At 60.8% G+C, this 19,762-nt stretch overlaps 1 protein-coding gene across 1 annotated transcript in view; it reads left to right on the plus strand.

Moving 5' to 3' along the window:
- TMEM104 (transmembrane protein 104) overlaps positions 1-15,481 on the plus strand; it is a 55,133-nt gene extending 39,652 nt beyond the window's left edge. The window contains exons 8-9 of the mRNA XM_065897629.1: positions 302-395; positions 14,721-15,481. Of these exons, the coding sequence (XP_065753701.1) occupies positions 302-395; positions 14,721-15,481 (855 nt within the window). The remainder of the gene's footprint in view (positions 1-301; positions 396-14,720) is intronic.
- The last annotated feature ends 4,281 nt before the right edge of the window (positions 15,482-19,762 follow it).

Below are 19,762 nucleotides of genomic sequence, written 5' to 3' on the forward strand. Positions count from 1 at the left end.
GCAAGCAGGGCCATGTCCCTAGGATGTCACCTCGGATTTGCCTAGAAAGTAGCCTCAGGGCAGTAAGTGTGAGGAACAGCAGAGAAGCACAGCTCTGAGTTTCTATTGCACCCCTGGCCCTGGGAACTCACCAGGTGATGCTGTCTGACCCCAGGGAGCCTCTGCCGTTCCAGGTGCACACCTGGGTTAGGAGCGGCCCTGGGGTGGCCGGGGGCTGCGTGAACGGTGTGCCCTCCCCACACACACGATGTGCCGTGTGCGCCCAGTCTCTGCGCCCTCTCACTCTTGTTTTCATCACCAGGCTGTCTTCACTCTCCTCCTCGGACCCTTCACCTTCTTTGACGTCCAGAAGACCAAGTACCTGCAGATCCTGACGTCGCTGATGAGATGGATCGGTGAGTCTGAGAAACACCTCGGGTCTGATGCCCTTTCTCCCCTCCTGTCCTCAGCCACGTGGGCCACGGCCACATGAGCTCACAGCCAGGGCTGCGACGTGGCAAGGGCTTCCATGGACTCCCGCGGGCCAGGAGGCACCAGGTGCTCTGTGCCTTTTTACTGGTAGGGAAATCTAGTACCAAAAAAGAGAAGTCACTTCAAGGTCCCGTAATGCGAGCAGAGGCGGGGCTCAGCCCTGGACGGCTGATTCCAAGTGCGCTGGGTCCGCCTGCAGCCCACAGGTGGGCTCCGAGGCTCCTGGGGGCCTGGGTCAGGCTCAGCCCCCTTCAGGGCGGGGGAGAAGCCTGCTCTTCGCTCTCTTGGGCGCACCGTGTGGCACAGCCATAGAACCCCGTGGGCCATGGCAGCCACCAGGGTGGGAAGAGACACCCCATCTGCAGTACCTTCCAGCTGTCTGACGCCCTGCTGAGTGAGAGCGCCACCATCCTCAGGGGAGCTTGGGGGTTTCTCCCCCATACCAGGTCTGCGACCAGGAGCTTGGTCACCCCCGACACTGTCCTGCCAGCCACCCGGAAGGGCCAGGCTGCTGACCCACCTGGACCCGTGACCGGAGGGTGTGCAGTCACGGCTCCCCCGCCACCGGCAGGCGCTCTGGGATCAGTTGCGCGCCTGCTTTGGTCTAAAAACAAAGATGCTGTTGCTGTTATGGCTGACAGGACTGGCAGAGGGGGTCTGCCCGGCCTCCAGGACCCCTGCGGGGTGCTCCCCAGGATCCCCCCTGCCCGTCAGCACAGAGGCTCCCAAGGAACCCGAGGTTGGAAGGCCTCGCTCCTGACCCTCTGGCCCGGCTCCCGTCGCTGCTGCACCCGCCCTGATCAGGACTCGGGGTGCACGTCGCTCCGTATTCCGTGCTGGCACCCGGCACTGGATCGTGACGAGCTCAGGACAGTTTCTGATCCAGACGGTCTCCAGCAAGTCTGGCACCTTTAGGCCCCCGGCACCCCCTCACTCCAGGGTTCCAAGATCCCAGTGTAAGGAGCCACTGCGTCCCAGGAGTCCTGGTGCATCTCCATTTGGAAGGTGCCAGGTCATCCAGCCCAGCCCCTCCCCTGCAGAGGCAGGCGCTGCAGCTCGAGGACGGGGACGGGGCAGGCAGCCTCCAGCCCAGGAGCTCCCGAAGGGGGAAGGCCCCTGCTCCACCCTGAGGGGACGTCTGCCAGTGCCTTGTCTTGAGCCAGACTCGCCAGTCTGTAGCTTCTTCCCACTCTTGGTCCTTCCTGCAAGGAAATGAGAGCAGGACTGAGCCGTCCGGTGTGTGAGCTCTGGGGCCTCTGTAGCTCTATGAGCTGCCCTTCACCGTCCAGCTGGAGACGAGGGAACACCTGGATGCGGCAGGCGTCCTTGTCGGCCCCACCCAGTTGGTCTGACCCTATAGGCTGCTCTTCCCAGATTTCATTCACAAGCTCCAAAGCCCTGGGTTAAACTAACATGACCACCTGGGGAAAAAAAGGCAAACTCCTTCCTTAGAACGTAAGGATCACGCTAGCTCCGGGGTAAGAAGCTGAAAGGGAGCCTCCGTGAGTACCAGGAGGGGTTGTGCCCCAAAACTGGGATCACAATTACTGGCCGTCCAATCTTCTCCTTGTAAGTCCGCTTATAGGAAGTATTTGAAAGCCCCGGTGATCTCTAGAAGGAAAAGTTTTCTCTCAGTAAGCTGTATTTGGAGAAAACGGTTCTCCCTCCTCGCTCCCTGGCCCAACTCTGTTGCCCCAACTCTTCCGGTCCCTGAAGTCGGGTCCCCAAGTCCTGGAGGTCTGGCCCCCGCTCGGCTCGGGCTTGGCTGTCCTTGACCTGCCGCATCAGCGGTGGAAGGGGCTCGTTAAGCGCTGGTTCCGTCGTCGGGGGGACAGAGCAAGGCGCGGGGGGTGGAGGGGACGACGTGCTGTAGCTGACATGACGGATTCCCGGTCAGCCCACGCGGGGAGCCTTCTGGATAATGACAGTTAATGGCTTCCATAGCACCTGGGGCCTGTTTAGCACGACGCATCTGGTGAGCGATGCATTTGTTAAAAGGGAGAAGGTGGTAAGAAGGAGTGGAGGAGGCTGATGGTAAACAGAGAGCGATTGTCTGGGTACAGGATGCCAGGTGCTCCCAGGCTCAGGTCAGACCCAGCTCCCACCCGCAGAGGTGGCACCGAGCTCCCGTTGCTAGCTGGCCACAGGGTCCTCAGGCCCCTTGAGCGGCCCCTCCTGCTTCTGCGGTTGGAGTTCTCTTCCTCGTCCTCCAGAACCGGGCTCACGGAGTGTCACCTGCGGCTCAGTTGCTTTAGAAACTCAGCCGCTCTTTCCCATGGCACAGGCCACCCTGGCCCCCAGTGACCCCATCCTGCCTCTCCTCCCAGCCAGAGCCCCCCTCCCACAGGGCAGCAAGGGGGCTGCAGGGGGGACTCCTCTGGTCTCCCACCTGCAACTTCATGGGCCCTCGGTGGCAGCCCCTGCAGTGCGACAGAGCCAGGCGGCTGTGGCCTTGAGAGAGGGTGCCGGCTGGAGACCAGCCCGTGAAGGTCATCCGCGCTCGTGTCTTGGTGGTGACATGGCTGTCTCTGCAAGTCACTCGCCTCTTTGCTCCCTCTGATCCTTGAGATAATCAAACGGCAGCAGCCTCTCCACGAACCTTCTCCCCGAGGCGCTGCTGTGGGTGACGACACAGACCCGTCGTTTGTCTCCGTGAGGGACTCAGGCCTCTGGGCTCGGGAAGTAGACCCGTCTCTGACACAAAGCCCTCTCCAGTGGAAGACAAATCGGCCAGTGAAGTCAACTCTCTAACACGTAGTCGATCCCGGGGTTCAGTTCCCAGCCTGGGGCAGTGGAGACACCTGGGCGTTTTCCTTTGTAGACCTGGTGGAAGGAGTTTCCCTGGTCCTGACCCCAGGCAGCAGGCGGCAGCAGGAGGGGGTGCAGGGAGTGGAGACTGTGGAAGCCGGGGAGCCCCCAGGCAGCCCCGCTGTGGGAGGGAGCGAGCCCCGCCCATGGGACGTCCCAGGGGGGTGTCTCCTCTGGCCCCAGCTGACCCCAGGTGATTTTTCTAGAACTCCTCCAAAGGCAGCGAGCACCAAGGCCCCATTAGCCCTCTCAAGTTTGCGCCAAGTTGTCAGTTTGCAATGAGCTCCCTCTTCGTTTTGCTCCTGAAGGGCAGCTGTGCGGCCGTGCCCCCCCACCGACCTCCCTCCTTCCCACGCACCCTGCCTCTTCCCGCCGCCCAGATTAGGGCCCAGACTGTCCAAGAGAGCCGAGCGGGGAGCTCAGGGTGGCAATAAGCTGGCTTGGGTTCTAGGAAGACAAAAGGGAAGAATGAGCACCAAAGGGACCGGAAAATCGTAAATAAACGTGCTGAGCCGGCCAGAAACGTTCTCGTGCGTGATTAGGAATGTGTTCTGCCATCTGTTGAAATGAGGCTGGGGCAGACTTGCAGGGACCCCACCCCGAGCAGGGGCCTCCGGAGCTCCAGACAAACAGGGAAGCCTTTAAGCTGGTTCCTCCAGGGTGTTCACCATGCCCTCCGCCAGAAGCCCCTGCTTCTGCCAGGACGGGATCTACAAGTTGGACGGCCGTTGCAAATAGCCGCTTGTCGGGAAAAGGTCAGAACGTGTCTGACACGCCCCAGCATCGATTCGTGTCTTTTGCTGCTCAAATAAGTTCTGGGGAGACCAGGCTGCTGAGTCTGGGAGACCCGGTTTGCAAATGCCCCTGAATTTGTGTGGACGAGAGCGATCGGTTGCTGTCCCGGCAGGTGAAACTTGTTCAGGCCTCAGCAGACTCCCTGACCTGCCCCCCGTGCCGTCCACTGGTTCCTGAACACTTGGCTCCGGCCCGGGTGCGCAGGTCGGCCGGTGTCCGTCGCCGGTGTGCGCTGACGGGCCAGGCTCCCTGTCGGGCGGTGGCGAAGGCCGGAAGGTGAACTGGGACTGTGTGGAAAGCACTGTTGGCAGAGTGCTCAGCAGTGGGTCAGCATCCAGACGCCAGCCCCGTGCGCGGCCCTGCCGTTGGCGTCTCCGGCCACTGCGTCCTGGGAGTGGCCTCAGAGGGAGCCTCCCTTGGGGCTGGCCCGGAGATCAGAGACGTGGCCCCAAGCCACCCGCAGAAAGAGCTGTGTCGCTGGATGGTCCCCGGAGAGACCTTGGAGCATCGCCGGCTGCCTCCGTATGGCCTCCCCTCCGCCCCACCCCAGCACTGTGTGTACCTGGGGAACACCGGGCAGGGGGCCTCCCTGCCCCCACCAGCCTCCACCCCCATCGTCTTCAAGGAAGCCTGAGCCCAAGAGAAATGAGACGCAGGCCCACCTCACAGAGAGGCTGGGCTTCCTCCTGACTCCCAGCTCTCACTGTCAGCCGTAGGCCAACCAGGGACACTTAGGAGACGCCGACGACCGTGCTGTCCTTCATGTCCACAGGCCCAGCAGCGGTGGCACCAGAGCCTGGAGCCCTAAACCACGAAATGGGCCGCCCAGCAGGGAGCTCTCAGGCTGGAAGGGGCTGCGGCAGCACCACCACCTCACTCCCGTTACCAGCCCCCCCACCCCCGCCCCTGCAGACGCCTCCCACTCGGGGACATGAACAGCTGGCTCGGCTCGGGGCTCCCCATTTGGTGGTGTTAAAAAAACAATTCTTTCTAATAAAGGCAGCCCTGGCTCAGGGCAGCCCTCTTCGGTCTGGGTTGTCAGGGACCCGCAGGGCTGCCTTCCCTCCGATTGTGTATTCAGAGCACCACGCACGTTATTCCCATCTCTGTGCTCCCTTCAAAGTGGGTCAGGCGCCGTCCTCCCCGACTGTTGGTGGAGAAACTTGAGCCTGCCTCGTGAATTGTCTTGGCCCCGCTCGCCCCACCTTCCCTGGCTGGTGCCCCAGATTTGTCTTCCAGACCGAGCCAGCAGGGAGAGGTGGGACCCGGTGGTGGTAGCCCGAGTGGCAGAAGGTCCCCAGGAGGAGACCATCACCTGGGAACATAAGGGCTCAGGTTTTACCTGTCCCCAGAATGATCTGTGGCCGTGTGGCCTCCTCCCCCACGGATCTATGACTGATCTCAGCTGAATGTCTCCTGGTGGGACTGCTCTGATCTGCCACCACCAGCAGCCAGGGGTCTTCGACGTCTGAGCCATCTGTTCCCCACATCCTGTTGGCTCAGCAAGCCAGCTCAGCGTTTGAATTCCTTCAGGGTCACTCACTGCTGTCCCCTCACTCTCAACTGGTGCTCCTCGGGGGGCCAGGAAGGACCCCCGCTCCCTAAGGACGGTAGCACATGGGCCCCCCTCTGACCTTCCAGCCAGCCTTTGTCCTGAGCCTTTGCTGCTGCCCTACCTACCCTCTCTCTGGGCCACTGTCCAGGGCTCTCCTGGGCCATTAAGGGTCCGGCTTTCCCTCGTTACACAGCCAGTGGAGGGAATCCAGGAAAACCTTTTTATGTAGTTTCATTTCAGTCTTATTTTATTCTTGGTTTTCTGAAAGTCCTCTCTGCAGACTCAAAGGTCAGTTGAAAGAAGAGGGACTGGAGGGTTCTGTCTTAAGGCTTTCAGGGTCGAGCGGACACCTAATCAAAGTCTGCTGAAGGGCCAGCCACGTGTCATCAAGTGACCCCCTTCATTAGCGGCAGGACTGACCTGAGAGCTCCGCTGGGCCCCAAGCAGAGGCCGTGGCTCTCCCCCTCTGAGTGGCCTCTGTTGTCAGCAGCTCTGCTCTGCGTGTGGCTGACATGTGTGCTGGCCCGGCCATCAGGCAGGGACTCCTGTTCCACCAGGAGGTTAGCAGGCCAGCTGCCTGGACTCTGGCAAGAGAAGGGAGGGTGAGGCCCACGCGGGGCGAGGTGTCTGACGGACACTGATGGTTACAGGCTCGCCTCTGCTCGGAATCAGGCTGCACACAAGCCAGGGTGAACGCCAGGCAGGCAGCCAGGTCAGGCAGCCGTATCAGTCTACAGAGCTAGTGTGGCCCAGGGCAACCCTGGAGCTCCAGGGTTTACATTCAGACCAGGGCAACCCAACGCCCCTGTCACAATACTGCCTCTCCTCTTCCTCGCCTTCCTGTTTTCTCTTGGCATCCAGCCACTGCATAACAGCTGTCTTAGCTCAGGCTACTGTAAAATACCATGGGCTGGGTGGCTTAAACAGCAGAAATTTAATTTTTCAGCGCTGGGGGCTAGAAGCCCGAGATCAAGGTGCTGTCAGGGTTGGTTTCTGGTGAGGCCTCCCTCCCTGGCTTGTAGACGGCCGCCTTCTCACCGTGTCCTCACCTGGCTTTTCCTCCGTGTGTGCAGAGAGAGAGCACGTACTCTGGTGTCTCTTTCTCTTCTTAAAAGTTCACGTATCCCGTCAGATTAGGGTCCGCCCTTACGACTTCATCTAACCTGTAATACCTCTCTAGAGGCCCTGTCCCCAAATACAGTCACATTGAGGATTAGGGCTTCGACATACAAATCAGAAGACGGGGACAGTGGCGAGAAGAAAGGGTTAAGAAAGGACTGAGTGGCCTTCAGGAAAGGTGACGGTGTGGAAGTTTTATATTTCCAGTCTCTGGGAAGGAGATTAGTCCACCAGCAGCCAGAGGGCGCTCGGGTGCGCTTTCCCAGCGATTACAAATGGAGCTGGCTCTGACAGCTTAAGAATGAAGAACTGAGAGCCTGCCGTCCCAGGCGCCACTTGCCATGCCTTGAGAGTGTGGAAATTTGAAGGATGAAAAGGCCAGAACTCTTGATTTCGTACTTGAGACTTGACTGCTTCAGAGACTCAAATACCTGCCCTTTATCAACGACCTGCGCCTCCTGACACACTTGGAGGCGGGGAGGCTTTGCCCTGAGTCCTTCTGGAGTAGAATCTCAGTCCTGTAAGTTGATTATGTAAACATCCTCCTCTTCTGCCTCCATGATGATGATGACGACGACGATGGCAACTACAGAGCTAGAATCCTCCAGAAACCACGGGGGCTGACCCTGCATGGGAAGGTAGTCTGATTGGCTTTAAATTCCCTCCCTTCAGTGGAAACCCAGGTGACTTTTTTTGCAAGGGCAGCAATCACAGAATGTCTCATCGACCTGACATGAAATGCGACCCAGGGCCAAGATGCTTCTGGAGCCGAGTGCATCTGCACGGGGAGCTTCCCCTTCTCCCCAGAGGGAGCCCCTCCCAGCCAGAGATGGAGTGTGTCCTGTCTTCTCGGAGGATGAAAGGAGGCCCCACCCCGACCACAGCCTGTGCTCAGGTGGGAGGGTGATGACAGAGGAAGGATGGATGAACGTGAGCACCAAAGAACCCGAACAGAATTCCTTTCTGGTCTCGCCCAGCCCCCGACAGAGAGCACGTACCGACCCCCCCCAGATGACAGGTGGAGGGACGGCTTAGCCTTGTGTGGCCTTCAGTGGAGGGAGAGGAGGTGCCTCTGATTCACAGAGCAGATCTGAGCAGCCTGCCTGGGGTCCTCCTGACCCCCAAAGCCCCAAAGACTAGCTGACCCCTGGGCCAGAGACGCTCAGCAGGGAAGGGTCATGGCTGCGGCTCCACCCGGCTGGGGTCACGAGGATGACCCCAGTACCCGCCTTGGAGCAAAAGGAGAATTAGGGGAGAACTCGGTATTGACAAGTTTTCCTGCTTGCCTGGGCTTTCCGGGTGGGAAGTCAGGTTTTTGCGACAATAAAAGGGACTGACACGTTTCTGAGCGACTGCTGTGGGCCAGGCCCTGCCCCTGTTCTTTATTGTACCAGCTTATTCCATCCTCCCAGCACCCACGAGCATCCCCCTTTTTAAAGGTGACGGAACAGGGGCACTGAGAAGTTAAGTGACTGCCCCGGGATCACACAGTTCGGTGACAGAATCGGGAGTTGAGCCCAGAGTAACTTGAGAACTTGAGCTTGTTTAGAAGAAGGGCAGCAGCCACCTCTCTCCCTCTCTCCTGCTCTTTCCAAGGGGTTAGAGTTTCGCGAGGTGAGCTGCCACTCACACCCCTGGCCTGTGGGTCTTGTGAGCCTGCCCAGTGGCTCTCTGTTCACAGTCGGTCCTATTCTTTAAGGAATGGTTACACAGCCGCCTGCGCCCACATTTAGGGCCGAGCAACTGCTTGGTCTTCAGTGGTTCTCAGCTATCAGTTCCTCCCAGCTCTCCTGAATCTCGGGAGGCCCTGGCCCAGCTCTGATGACCCAGCCTAAGGAGAGACACATGCATGCCCCAGCACCTCTGAGGACAGTGCGGTGGTGAAGAAGGAAGCTGGTGCTGGATCCTCCCCCGGATCCAGCTCCCAGCCTGGAGCGCCAGTGCCCGAGCCGGGATGGGCACCCACGGCCGTTCATTAGCATCAGCCCTGGCATGTTGATCCCCTTCTTGGAGAAGAGAGCGCCGTCCTCCTGACAGCCGCCTTGACAGGTGGCCTCCACCTCGCACGTGTCAGAGCAGAGCCACCTACAGGGCTCCGAAAACAGCAAGGTGTCTGGGGTCAGCATCAGGGCCGGTCCAGAGCTCAGGGGGTTAGGCGGCTCCCCAGGAAGCAGGCCCACCCAGGCGAGGCATGCTGCAGGGCTGGCTTGTGGGGAGGGCCCGGGGCCGCTGGCACGGGCCCTGGGGCTCCACTGGGAGGAGTCCGTCAGCTTCGCCGTTGGCTGTTAATCACAGCTTCACATATATGTGTGCTCCAGGGCCCTCAGGGATTAAGGATGAGGGATCTGGCCTTAGTGGACATGTGTCCCCCTCTTCCGTGACAGCTGTGTTCCTTCCAGTGCCTGCAGAGGACACAGCAGGGGTCAGGGCCGGGCACGGGCCACTGGGCAGAGCCCTCCTGTGTTCCAGAGAAGCTCTGTTCCAGCTCGAACTCCCACCAGAATGTCCCTCTGACTCGATGACCCAGGACCACAGGCCACTTGCCCAGCGCCACCCAGCAGTGCCTTCCCTCTGTAGGGCAGGTCGCCCTGGTGGGCACGGCCCAGGGAACTGATAGCCTATTTTCCCTTTAGCTTTTAAAGACTGGCCCAGTATCACGCCTCGGGCCTAGGTTTCAAGTGTCTTGTGTAATTCAGGGCCGGTGACCGAGGGTTACAGTGAGGAGACCTGGGCCGAGGTTGGGGGCAGGGGGCAGAGAGCTTTCTGATTCCCAGCAGGTCAGGTGCTTCCCTCACCGCCACGGAGCACACGGTCGCAGTAAACCCACGTTGCCCCATCAAAATATAATGTGAGCCAACCGGGGACTTTTCAATTGTGTGGCAGTCACATCTGAACATTTAATTAATTTTAATAATATGCTTATCCAACCTAAGATATCAAAAATACCTTTTCAACATGGAACGAATATGAGAAAATGATGAATGAGCTAGGTTACCTTCGCTTTTCACACTGAGTCTCTGAAATCCGATGTGTGTTTTAGGCTTCAGCAAGGCTCGTCTTGGGCCGGCCGCATTCAGGCACTCTGGAGGCTCACGTGGCTCATGGCTGCCCTGGTGGACAGCACAGCTGCACGTGCTTCTCCTTCAGGGCTCGAGGGTTTTACTGCCACCTGCTAGGAGAGCCCTCAGAGGCACTCAGCATGCCCAGAGGTAGCCCATGCATAATTGCAAAGCCAGTCTTGGAGAAGGAGCGGAATGGTAAAACCATCATGAGGGATCCCGTGTCCCATTATCACAGTGTCAGCGTGACAGCCTAATGGGGGGCGTGGGGCAGGGGGCTCCTGGGAGAGCTCTGCCCTGCCCTCCTCCAGGCAGGGAGAGTCTTGGCCCGAGCTCCCCAACTCCCGTGATGCTCAGGCAGGTGGCCCGGCTCATGCCAGCCCCACACCGACCCCAGAATTCTGTAAGGAAGGCGGAGCTCTGCATAGCCTCACCACCACTCCAAGTGCTTGGGAGAGCCCCACCACAGCCCAGAGGCCAAGGCAGAGGCCCGGAAGGAACTCTCCCCTCTCCAGCGCCAGCGCAACACACCCAGGGCTGGGTTCCAGTGCACGAAGGCTGGAACTGGCTGCTGACCACTCTGATCTCTGCCTTAACCCACAGCCCCAAGACAGGCATACTGGGGCCACTGGTTGGACTCCCAGAGCCCCGGACCCAGACCTCAGACCCCTGCCCATCTCCACTTGGCCCCAAGAACGAGTCAGCTCCGACTCCTGTGAGGTCTGGGCCAGTTCACCTCTTTATGCAGCCGAGGCCCCAGGGTGCAGGGGGTCCGGGAGAGCAAAGGGAGGAACCAGGAGAGGCCGAAGCAGTCCAGATTCGCGGTCGTCTGTCTTTTCACTCTCGTCCCCTTATAAGTCTGGACCACCTTTACCCTTTGGCAGGAGTTCAGAGGGTGTCGGCTCAGCGGCCCAACTCTGCAGAGGAGAGAGGCTCTGAGGTCAGACAGACAGACAGCCGTGAGGCAAGACAGCTCCCAGCTGGGGCTCCTCATTTGACTCCAGCTCACAAAGAAGGGGGGGAGGAGCCGGGGGCCTCCGTGGACAGCGGTGCTTCTCCTCCGACCGCGCAAGGGAACTCATGCATGACTCATTAAATGTCCTGAGAATGCATCTTGACATAAAATACGACCTTGACCTCCATCCTTGAGGCTGCTGACGCCCCCAGGACAGAAAGCGAGTACTGACATGACCCCACTGACCTGCCACCATCCTGATACTGTCACCCCGGACGTGCCTGTGCTGGAGGGCCGTTCCTGGTGTAAATTTTCCTTTTAACCTGACCTCCTCAGAAAAGGAGGGGGAAAGATGTCTCCTCTAAGCAGTGCCCTCAGGGCTCAGGATTTGTACCGAGATTAGGACTTGCCTCCCCTCCTGTCTCTCTCCCTCCCTCCCAAGGCAGCGCATGTGGGGAGAGCGGAGGGCAGCTCCAGGTGTATCGATATGCTGGGCGGAAGCGGTGAAGTCCCGGGGCCCCGACCCCCTGTCGCCACCCTCATCGGGCTGCTCCTTCCCTCCTGCGCCACGAGGGGGACAGCAGCCAGGTTCTTCCAAGTTGGCTCTGGCGCCCGGTTCCCCTGTGACCCCCGGGTCTTCTTCCCTGGGCTTGGACGTCCCGAGACAGGGATCTCCCCATCTGCCCCCCTGCCCCTCCGCAGCTCATGTGGCTGTTAGGCAGTTCTTTCCGTGGTAGTAATTTGTGTCCTGTAAGTTCCACCCGGTGGCCCCCTGGACTGGGTTTTACTGCCTGCAGGACCGTGACTGCTGGCTCAGAGCGCCATCCCCAGATGCCCAGAATAGTATCTGCACAGTGGGCTCTCAGTACATCCTTGCTGAATGAACGAATGAACGAATGGTCCCGGTGAGCCCCTTGAGCCACACAAAACAAGCACAGTTGTTCTTACGTGGGCTGTTACCGCAGATATTAAAAAAGAGGTCTCCTGATCCCCCACGTCACCTGGCAGCTGCATCTTCCGAGGCCGTCAGCCACTCCTCGTGTGACATGTGTCAGGCCCTCCCCCCCTCCCCCCACAGCATCGTCCCCAGCAGCTCACTGCACCTCCTCACCCCTTGGAGCATGACTCCCGTGCAGGATGCGGGTGGATGCAGGGGGATGCGGACTGCTACCCTGTCCGTCACGTGGGCCCCCGTGAGGCTCAGAGAGAAGCCCAGCCCGCCCTGCCCTCGGGGAACTGTGAGGCCTGCTCACCCAGACGTCAGGACCGCTCGCGCCCTGTCCCCCTCTCCCAAGCGGCCACCCCCGCCTCCCACACGGCCGCGACCAGGTGGCGCGAGCTGCCAGTGGCCGCGCCCGAGCCCTGGGCATCCTGTGTGCACTGAGAGCCCTGCTCTCCGCCGAACTTCCTGGCTGCGTCTGTCGCTCACAACCTGTCATCCTCATTTCATCTTGATTTATTATCAGACCTAATGAGTTTTTGGAGCAGCTATCTCCCAGGGACGGGACGATCAATCTTAGGAGATGGCTGTTGAACTCTGCTTCCCCGGCAATGCGTGGAGGGAAGGGCCGGGAGCAGAGGACTGTCGTCCAGAGGGTAGGGCCGGGCGGCCCTGGTGCCAGGACCCCTCCCTCAAGGTCAGAGCTGCCCGTCAGGGCTGGCCAGACAGCTCGCCTTGAAGTCAGCGAGCCAGTTTCTGCCTGCGTTTCTTACAGCCTCTTGGAGATGTAGGGCTGAGGAGATGAGCAGAGAAGCATCGGCTCAGCCAGCATCCCAGCTGCAGACAGCAGCGATGAGCTCGTGTCCCAACAGCCAACTTCTCCCTGCCTCCTCCACGCCCACCAGACCCAGGGCCCCGCGGCCAAGCAACAGACAGGATTTCCCCACTTGCCTCTTCGCCAGTCCGCGCTGGCCTCGGCCTGGGCCAGGAGTAGCGCCGGGTCACCAGGGGACACTCCACTAGCGGCACGACAGGACCGAGCTCTTGTCTTACAGCAGCTGCCCCCTTTGCCCCGACCCTGGTGGCCCCCCCCTGCTGGCAGAGGCGTCAGCTGCAGCCTCGTGAACAGCTGATCGGCAGCCGGCCCACCCGCTCAGCTCTGCTTCGTAACCCTTTCCGGCCCAGGACAGACTGCCTGGCACACGGGGGACTCCGCCGCCACCCCGTCCACCGTCTCCCCTGGGTGCTGCCCTCACACCCTGCCCCAGTGCACTTCCTGGGTGCGGTTCTCTGGCCCGCACACCCCTCCTGCACCCACCCTGAGAAACGTGACGAGCCAGACTGCCGGGGTCCTGAGCGTCCCCGAGGAAACGGGGAGGCCCTCACGGGGTGTCCTGTCCCGGGCCCGAGAGGGTTCAGCCCGAGGCAGCTCCTCTGGGAGGGACTGGGTCACCGCTTGCCCCTTGACTGACCACAGCTGGCGGGATTTGTGACGCCCCTCCGTCGTGGGGCCCTCGGAATCAGGAGCGGCAGGGCGTGAGTGGGACGAGAGCATCAGAAACAAATCATCGTCTTTATCGGCAGTTTCCACAGGCCTGTTCCCTGGCTCCCCTCCCCCGATCCTGTCTGTCAGCAGCTCTGACGAAAAGTGACAGATGACATTTCCGTTGAGCCCACTTCCAAGTGTCATTGTGGGAAAACATTGGTCTGGCTTCCCGTGAATCCTGGAAGAAAGGCCTCTTCCTTCCAGGGAACGGGGAGGGTATGACGTGGCCCGAGGGGACAGTGGGGAGACCCCCAGCCTCCCACCCGGGAGGAGCCCTGAGCTTCCCATGGGCTGGCAGGCAGTCTCTTCAGCCACTGTTCCTTCACGCTCGCCTGCGTCACTCCCCGAGAAATGTCAGGTGTCATCGTGGGCTTTACCTGAGCGATGGGGGCCCGGGCTGGAGGGGCTGTCAGGTCCGGTCTGAACAGAGACAGCAGCGGTTTCTGGACGCCAACACTGGAGACAGGGACACCGGTGGTCCCTGCGTGTGCCGAGTGGCTAAGGGTGGCAGTTCTGGGAGATCTGGATAACAGATGCAAGAAGCCAGAGACTCAGAGAGAGGCTGCTGGATCTGGAAGTATGTCTGTCTGCTGGGAGCAGCGGCTGGGAAGCCCGGCTCTGGGTATGAGACCCACAGGAGGGCCGCTGTAAGAGGTGCAGCCGGCCTGGAGCTCTGTTTGCTCTGAACAGATAGATCGTGGGTCCCCTACCGCTTCTGCAGCAAAGCCAGGTCAGAGTTACTCCCTGTACTTCTGTGCCTCCTACCTGTGCCACCAGGCCCAGGAGAACAGAGCCACATGGCCTTGGCCTCCAGCCTTGGCCTCAGCTCCCACGATCCTTGAGCTTTGGTGCCGTTTCTTCCCTCGAGTGAGCCCAGGTACCTTCCTTCCCGGTGTTGGCCCCTGGGTGCCTGCCTCCGCTCGGGGCTGCCCGCACTCTTCACTGCCGCCCCTTAGCTGTCCCTGGCAGATGCCCTGGCCCAGGAGGACACCTCCTCCCAAGTGCTCCGTGCCTCCGCCCCTGCTCCTCAGACACACATTCTTGAAACCAAAGGAGAGTCAGGAAGCTGGCAGGAAGCCCCCCAACCCCCAGACCCCTGGGGCCAGTCAGGGAGCCGGGAAGCGCCTGGCCAGGAGCCTGCGCTCCTCTGAGAAGACAGCGGGGGGCTCCGCTGCCGATCTCCCCGCGCAGCCCCCGTCATGCCCGGCCCTCACCCCCAGACACCTTCCCTCACCTGCTGGCGTGGGGCGTGCACGGCATGTCCCCGACAGCAGCGGCCACTGCTGACCTGCCCCAGGGTGTGACCCTCACGGCCACAGGAATTTAACCCTTAGAACCCATCCACAGACTCTAGCGGAACCCGCAGGTTCTCTCTCATGGGGCTCGGGTCCCTCAGCAGGTGCCCCCAGACCAGAAGCTGTCCCAGGTAGGGCTGCCCCTCCTTCCCTGACTCACTCCCCTCCTGTTTCCAGCTTTCGCCATCATGATCGTGCTGGCCCTGGTGCGCATTGGGCATGGGCGTGGGGAGGGGCGCCCGCCGCTGGCCGACTTCTCCGGCGTCCGGAACCTGTTCGGCGTGTGCATCTACTCCTTCATGAGCCAGCACTCCCTGCCGTCCCTCATCACCCCCATCTCCTCCAAGCGCCACCTCACACGCCTGGTCTTCCTGGACTACGTGCTGATCCTGGCTTTCTACGGCCTCCTCTCCTTCACCGCCATCTTCTGCTTCCGCGGTGACAGCCTCCTGGACATGTACACCCTCAACTTTGCGCGCTGCGACGTCGTGAGCCTGGCCGCCGTGCGCTTCTTCCTGGGCCTCTTCCCCGTCTTCACCATCAGCACCAACTTCCCCATCATCGCCGTGACCCTGCGCAACAACTGGAAGACGCTTTTCCACCGAGAGGGGGGCACATACCCCTGGGTGGTGGACCACGTGGTGTTCCCCACCATCACCCTGCTGCCCCCTGTGCTGGTGGCCTTCTGCACACACGACCTGGAGTCCCTGGTGGGCATCACGGGGGCCTACGCGGGCACGGGCATCCAGTACGTCATCCCCGCCTTCCTGGTGTACCTCTGCCGCAAGGACACCCAGCTGGTCTTCGGCTACGGGACCGTCAACAAGCACGGGTCCCCTTTCCGCCGCACCTTCTGGGTGGGCTTTGTGCTGCTCTGGGCTTTCTCCTGCTTCTTCTTTGTCACCGCCAACATCGTCCTCAGCGAGACTAAGCTCTGATGGCAGGACAAGTCTGGTGACTAGAGGGGTGGGGCCCCCCCGCCCTCCCTGCTGGCAGAGCCAAGGGCTAGTTGCCTCCCAGGTGTCCGTGGGGCAGGCAAGGCCCGGGCTCTTGGAGGGTACCCTCCACGCCTCCAGCTGGGGGGAATCCCCCACCCAGGATTCCGCACAGTCTGCACCTCGCCTCACTTGCCGGGGTCACCCTCCTCCAGGTCCTCGTGCTGGGGCTGCCCCCAGCCAGCCGAGTCCCACAACCGGGCACACGGCTGCTCCTAGATTCTAGGACTGGTTACTGGGATCGAGCCCTCTGCTTTCACACACTCCACCACCAGGGCGGGCTCTTCCCCCGGAAGGGTGGAGACGCAGTGCTGGCACTGCCACTATGCCAGACACGTGTCCCCCCCACCCCTTACCCTGCTCTCCCAGTCCCTCCCGCATCCTTGTCTGGGAAGTCTCCATTAGGGCAACCCCAGGCCCTACCCCTCCTCTCCACTGGGCCTGGCAGGGCTCACCTTCCCACGGGGCCTGGAGGTGCCGAGTGCCTCTCCTAGGGGAGTGCCTGGCCAGCTGACAACAAGGACCATAAGTGCTACTTGGCACCAGGGTCCCCAGACCAGAGCTGGGAGGGTCCTGCTGTGGGCGCCAGCTCCTGTCCTGGGCTTCGGAGCCCATGATGACTCCGGAGCAGCGGGTGGGAGCAGCCTTTCCGCACGGGCACAGCAGCCCACGCACAGGGTTTAAAGCCCAGAGCTCTCGACCCCTGAAAGAGCGCCTCAGGCTTCCTGCGGGGGGGAGCAGCGTACAAGGGCCACCAGAGGGGAGCTACCCCCAGCTGTCACCACAGTGGCCTGGGAGCACCCCGGGCATGGAGCCCGTGGTTCCCACCCTGTGAGAGAGGTCGGGCCTGCCCCCCCCAGCACATGGAGCAGAAGCTCTTACCTTACAGAAAAAACCCTTAGAACCCATACACAGACTCTAGCAAAACCCTAACCATCTACATTTCAGTCTGAATAAAGCGCAGCTGTGGGAGTGCCCGGCCCTGCCCCCGCTCCAACACTAACAGTGGCTCCCTTTGGAGCCGAGCTGTGCGGGCTCAGCATCCACGCTCTCCATGTCCCTTGGGCGCTGTGGGGTGAGACGGGGCCCCGGCCACCATTCCCATGGAAGGAGAGCCAGGTTCCTGGGCACGTCACCAGCTCCACGTGCTCCCCTCCCCCCCTCCAACAATCATGCATGCACCTGCTGGGCCAGCCTTCCTCGGAGACACATGGGACCCTAAAGAACTCTGCATTTTCAACGTGCCTTCTCCTGCGTCAGGGCCTGGGGGCTCCTCCTGACCCCCCCTCGTGTGGCCCCGGCCCTGGGCCTAAGCCCACTTGTCCTGGAGCCCACAGCAGCTGGGCCAGGAGCAGCCTCTCGGGTGGGGTCTCGGCCCTTCCCCCTCCCTCCGCTGATTTCAGTGCCTTGCTCCTCTCTCCAGGGAACCCCTTGCAGCCTCCCCCCCTGCATCTCACCGTCATCGAACTTTGGACAGAGCGAGGACGCCAGGTCTCCTGGGGCCCACGGTGGTCTCAGGGCAGGGGGACATGGGATTTGCAAGAACACGGGGAGTCCGCAGGCAGCCCCAGCCCTCCCCTATGGCCCCCTGGCAGCCCCGGCCTGTGAGAGTCCCGTGTCATAATCGGCCACGACCTGCTGTCTCTCTTTTGCCGCACATCTTCAGTTCTCACAGCTCATCCGGCGTATTGTTATTTTTCCATCCTCGTGAAAGAAGGACGCCTCTGCCCCATTTGCCATCGTGGCTGCTTCCCAGGAGGCCTTGCGGGGTGGGCGGGGCCGGGGGCCTCCACGAGGCCCCGCCCCCCGTGGCACGGACCCCGCCGGAAGCTGCCGGGCTGTTTGCTGAAAATTAAAACATCTGTACTTACCCTTCTCCAATTACATTCCCTCTTGCTTAAGGACAAAGCAAATTAAATCATCCCACCGCCTCAGGTTCCAATCCAAATTTTGGACGCAAATTTACTAGCATGGTAAAGCCAGTTTGATTTATGGGGCAGTCTGGAGCCACAGCAGTGGAGCCGGATGGCTGCATTCCCCTCCACCTCCGAGCTGGGCAACCACAGTCCTGGAAGGAATTGGCCGGAGGTGACCGCGTCACTGGGTTCCTTTGCTCCTTGGTGTTTGCCTGCTGTCTGTCGTGCTAGAGGTCAGATGGGGTCAGCTTCCTCTCTACTGCTGATGGCCTGGGGGAGGGGGCGCGGGGACCCTGACAGCTAGACGTTCCCAGGTGAGGCTTGCTCACCTTGCCCATGCAGCACATTCGCCTGTGAGTTTTTACATCAGCTTGCGGAGGTGGGCCAGTTGGGTCATGGTTTCTGTTCTACCGATGGGCCCTGTGGTCTGTGGTGGGGAAGCCAGAAGAGGATGCCAGCCCAACCTGGCCCAGGTACAAGTGTCGCTGTGGAGGAGAACATAAACTCAGCAGGCTCCACCCGACGCCATTCACCCGCACCGACCCAGACTGGCCCCGAGGGCAGGGCAGGTCAAGGTGGGAGGCAGCCTTCTCTGTCTCGTTCCCTGCCGAGGCACTGGAGCCTCGTGCCATCGCACCAGCGGCTCCTGGCTGTTCCCTCACCTGAGGCCAGAGAGATGACTGCGGGCTTATGGATGGGACAGATGGCGGGTGACAGGCCGGGAGGCACTGCGGAGTGGTGGGAGGTGGGCAGCGGGCACCTCGCCAGGCCCTCAGACACACACCTGTTCCCGCCAGATGGGGGCCAGGAGCGGCCTCAGCAATGGGAAGAGGCTAAAGTCAGAGTGGGGGGAGGGCAGGGGCTGCCCCTACCTCATGGGGAACCAGCCCAGGGGAAGAGCCTGGTGTGTGTGTGACACTGAGCCGGCGAAGGCTGAGGCCATGCCTGTCTAGGGACCAGATCCCTGATCAGGGCTGACACCCGGCTCTTGCGCAACCAGGATCCAGAGCTGCAGGAGGGAGCTTCACAATCCCTTCTCCCCAGGGCCTGGGGCTCATGGTGTCGATTGGAGAAAGGGGAAAGTGACATCTACTAGTGCCTGGTGTATGCGGGCACAGTGCTGGGCACTTTCCACGTGGACCTTGGTGGCATAACTCGTGGGTTAAGAGCGTAGACCGAGAAGTCGGACTTGCCACTTGCAGGCAGCAAAGCCTGTGCTCTCTCCTCCTGTCCTTTGTAACATGGGGAGGATAGTACCTGCATCACTGACCTGTATGGGGCTAAAGTCCTGAGTACCTGACACAGAAGTGTTCAATAAAGCTCTTAGGTACTGATGCCCAGCTCCCTTGTCCCTTGCCAGCCATACTGCACGTGTACCACATACCTCTAGACTCGTTGAAGACCCCTGGTGTGGGTCCTCCGGCACCTAACCGGTTTCACAGCCTTCTGATGAGCAAAGTGGCTTCTTCTTAGCAACTGCCTGCCACAATTCAGAAGCGGGAAATGGACTTGAATTCTTTAGGGCTTTGGGGAGGGGGTGGTCTCTGGTTCCCCAACACCCCCAGGAAACTGAAGGACAGCCTTCCCCCGTCACAGAGCCAGACTCAGGCCAGGCTGGGGAGTTTTGGAGCCAAGACTGAAGCTCAAGTATCGTAAGTGAGGGCATCGTGCCCCCTCCCCACACACGGGCCCCAGGAAAGAGGTGGTGTGGACCATGAACTCAGTAAAGACAGAGGAAGAAACACAGCGATGGCAGCAGCAGGAGGGAACGGGGAAAGATAGTAGGAATTTCTACTGCTGAGATGTGACCAAAGGCCTCTCCCTGTGTCCCACAAACAAAAAAACCAGCATTTGGGTGCCTGGTGTCTGGGTTCAGCTGGCTGTGCTACACTGTCACAGCCTCGTGTGCGATGACTGAACCTCTGTGGCTTCAGTATCCCACACAGCCGGCTCCCTCCTCCCCCACCGGGCTTTCTGTCCTCCCCTTGATAATGCAGGACCCTTCCCCGGTCCTCCCACAGAGGGGCAGGAGGCATCCTTCCTGCCCCCACTCCCCATGGGACTCGCGTCTCCTCAGAATACATTCTTAGAGAAGGAGCAAGGCGGCCAGGAGCCCGGCCCCAGGAGCAGGATTGGCCCCTCCTCAGAGCCAGTCAGCAGCAGGCTCAGCTCCACATGTGGTTCTTAATATTATCTTTCCAGTTCTTGGTTATTAATGATCTTGGAGAGTGAGCAGAGAGCAGCCTGGCCCTCGCAACTCCTCCAGGCGTCACCTGCTGCAGTCTTCCACCCAGCGCTGCGCTCAGAC

The sequence above is a fragment of the Phocoena phocoena genome, chromosome 19, assembly GCF_963924675.1.
Source record: "Phocoena phocoena chromosome 19, mPhoPho1.1, whole genome shotgun sequence".
Taxonomy (NCBI): domain Eukaryota; kingdom Metazoa; phylum Chordata; class Mammalia; order Artiodactyla; family Phocoenidae; genus Phocoena; species Phocoena phocoena.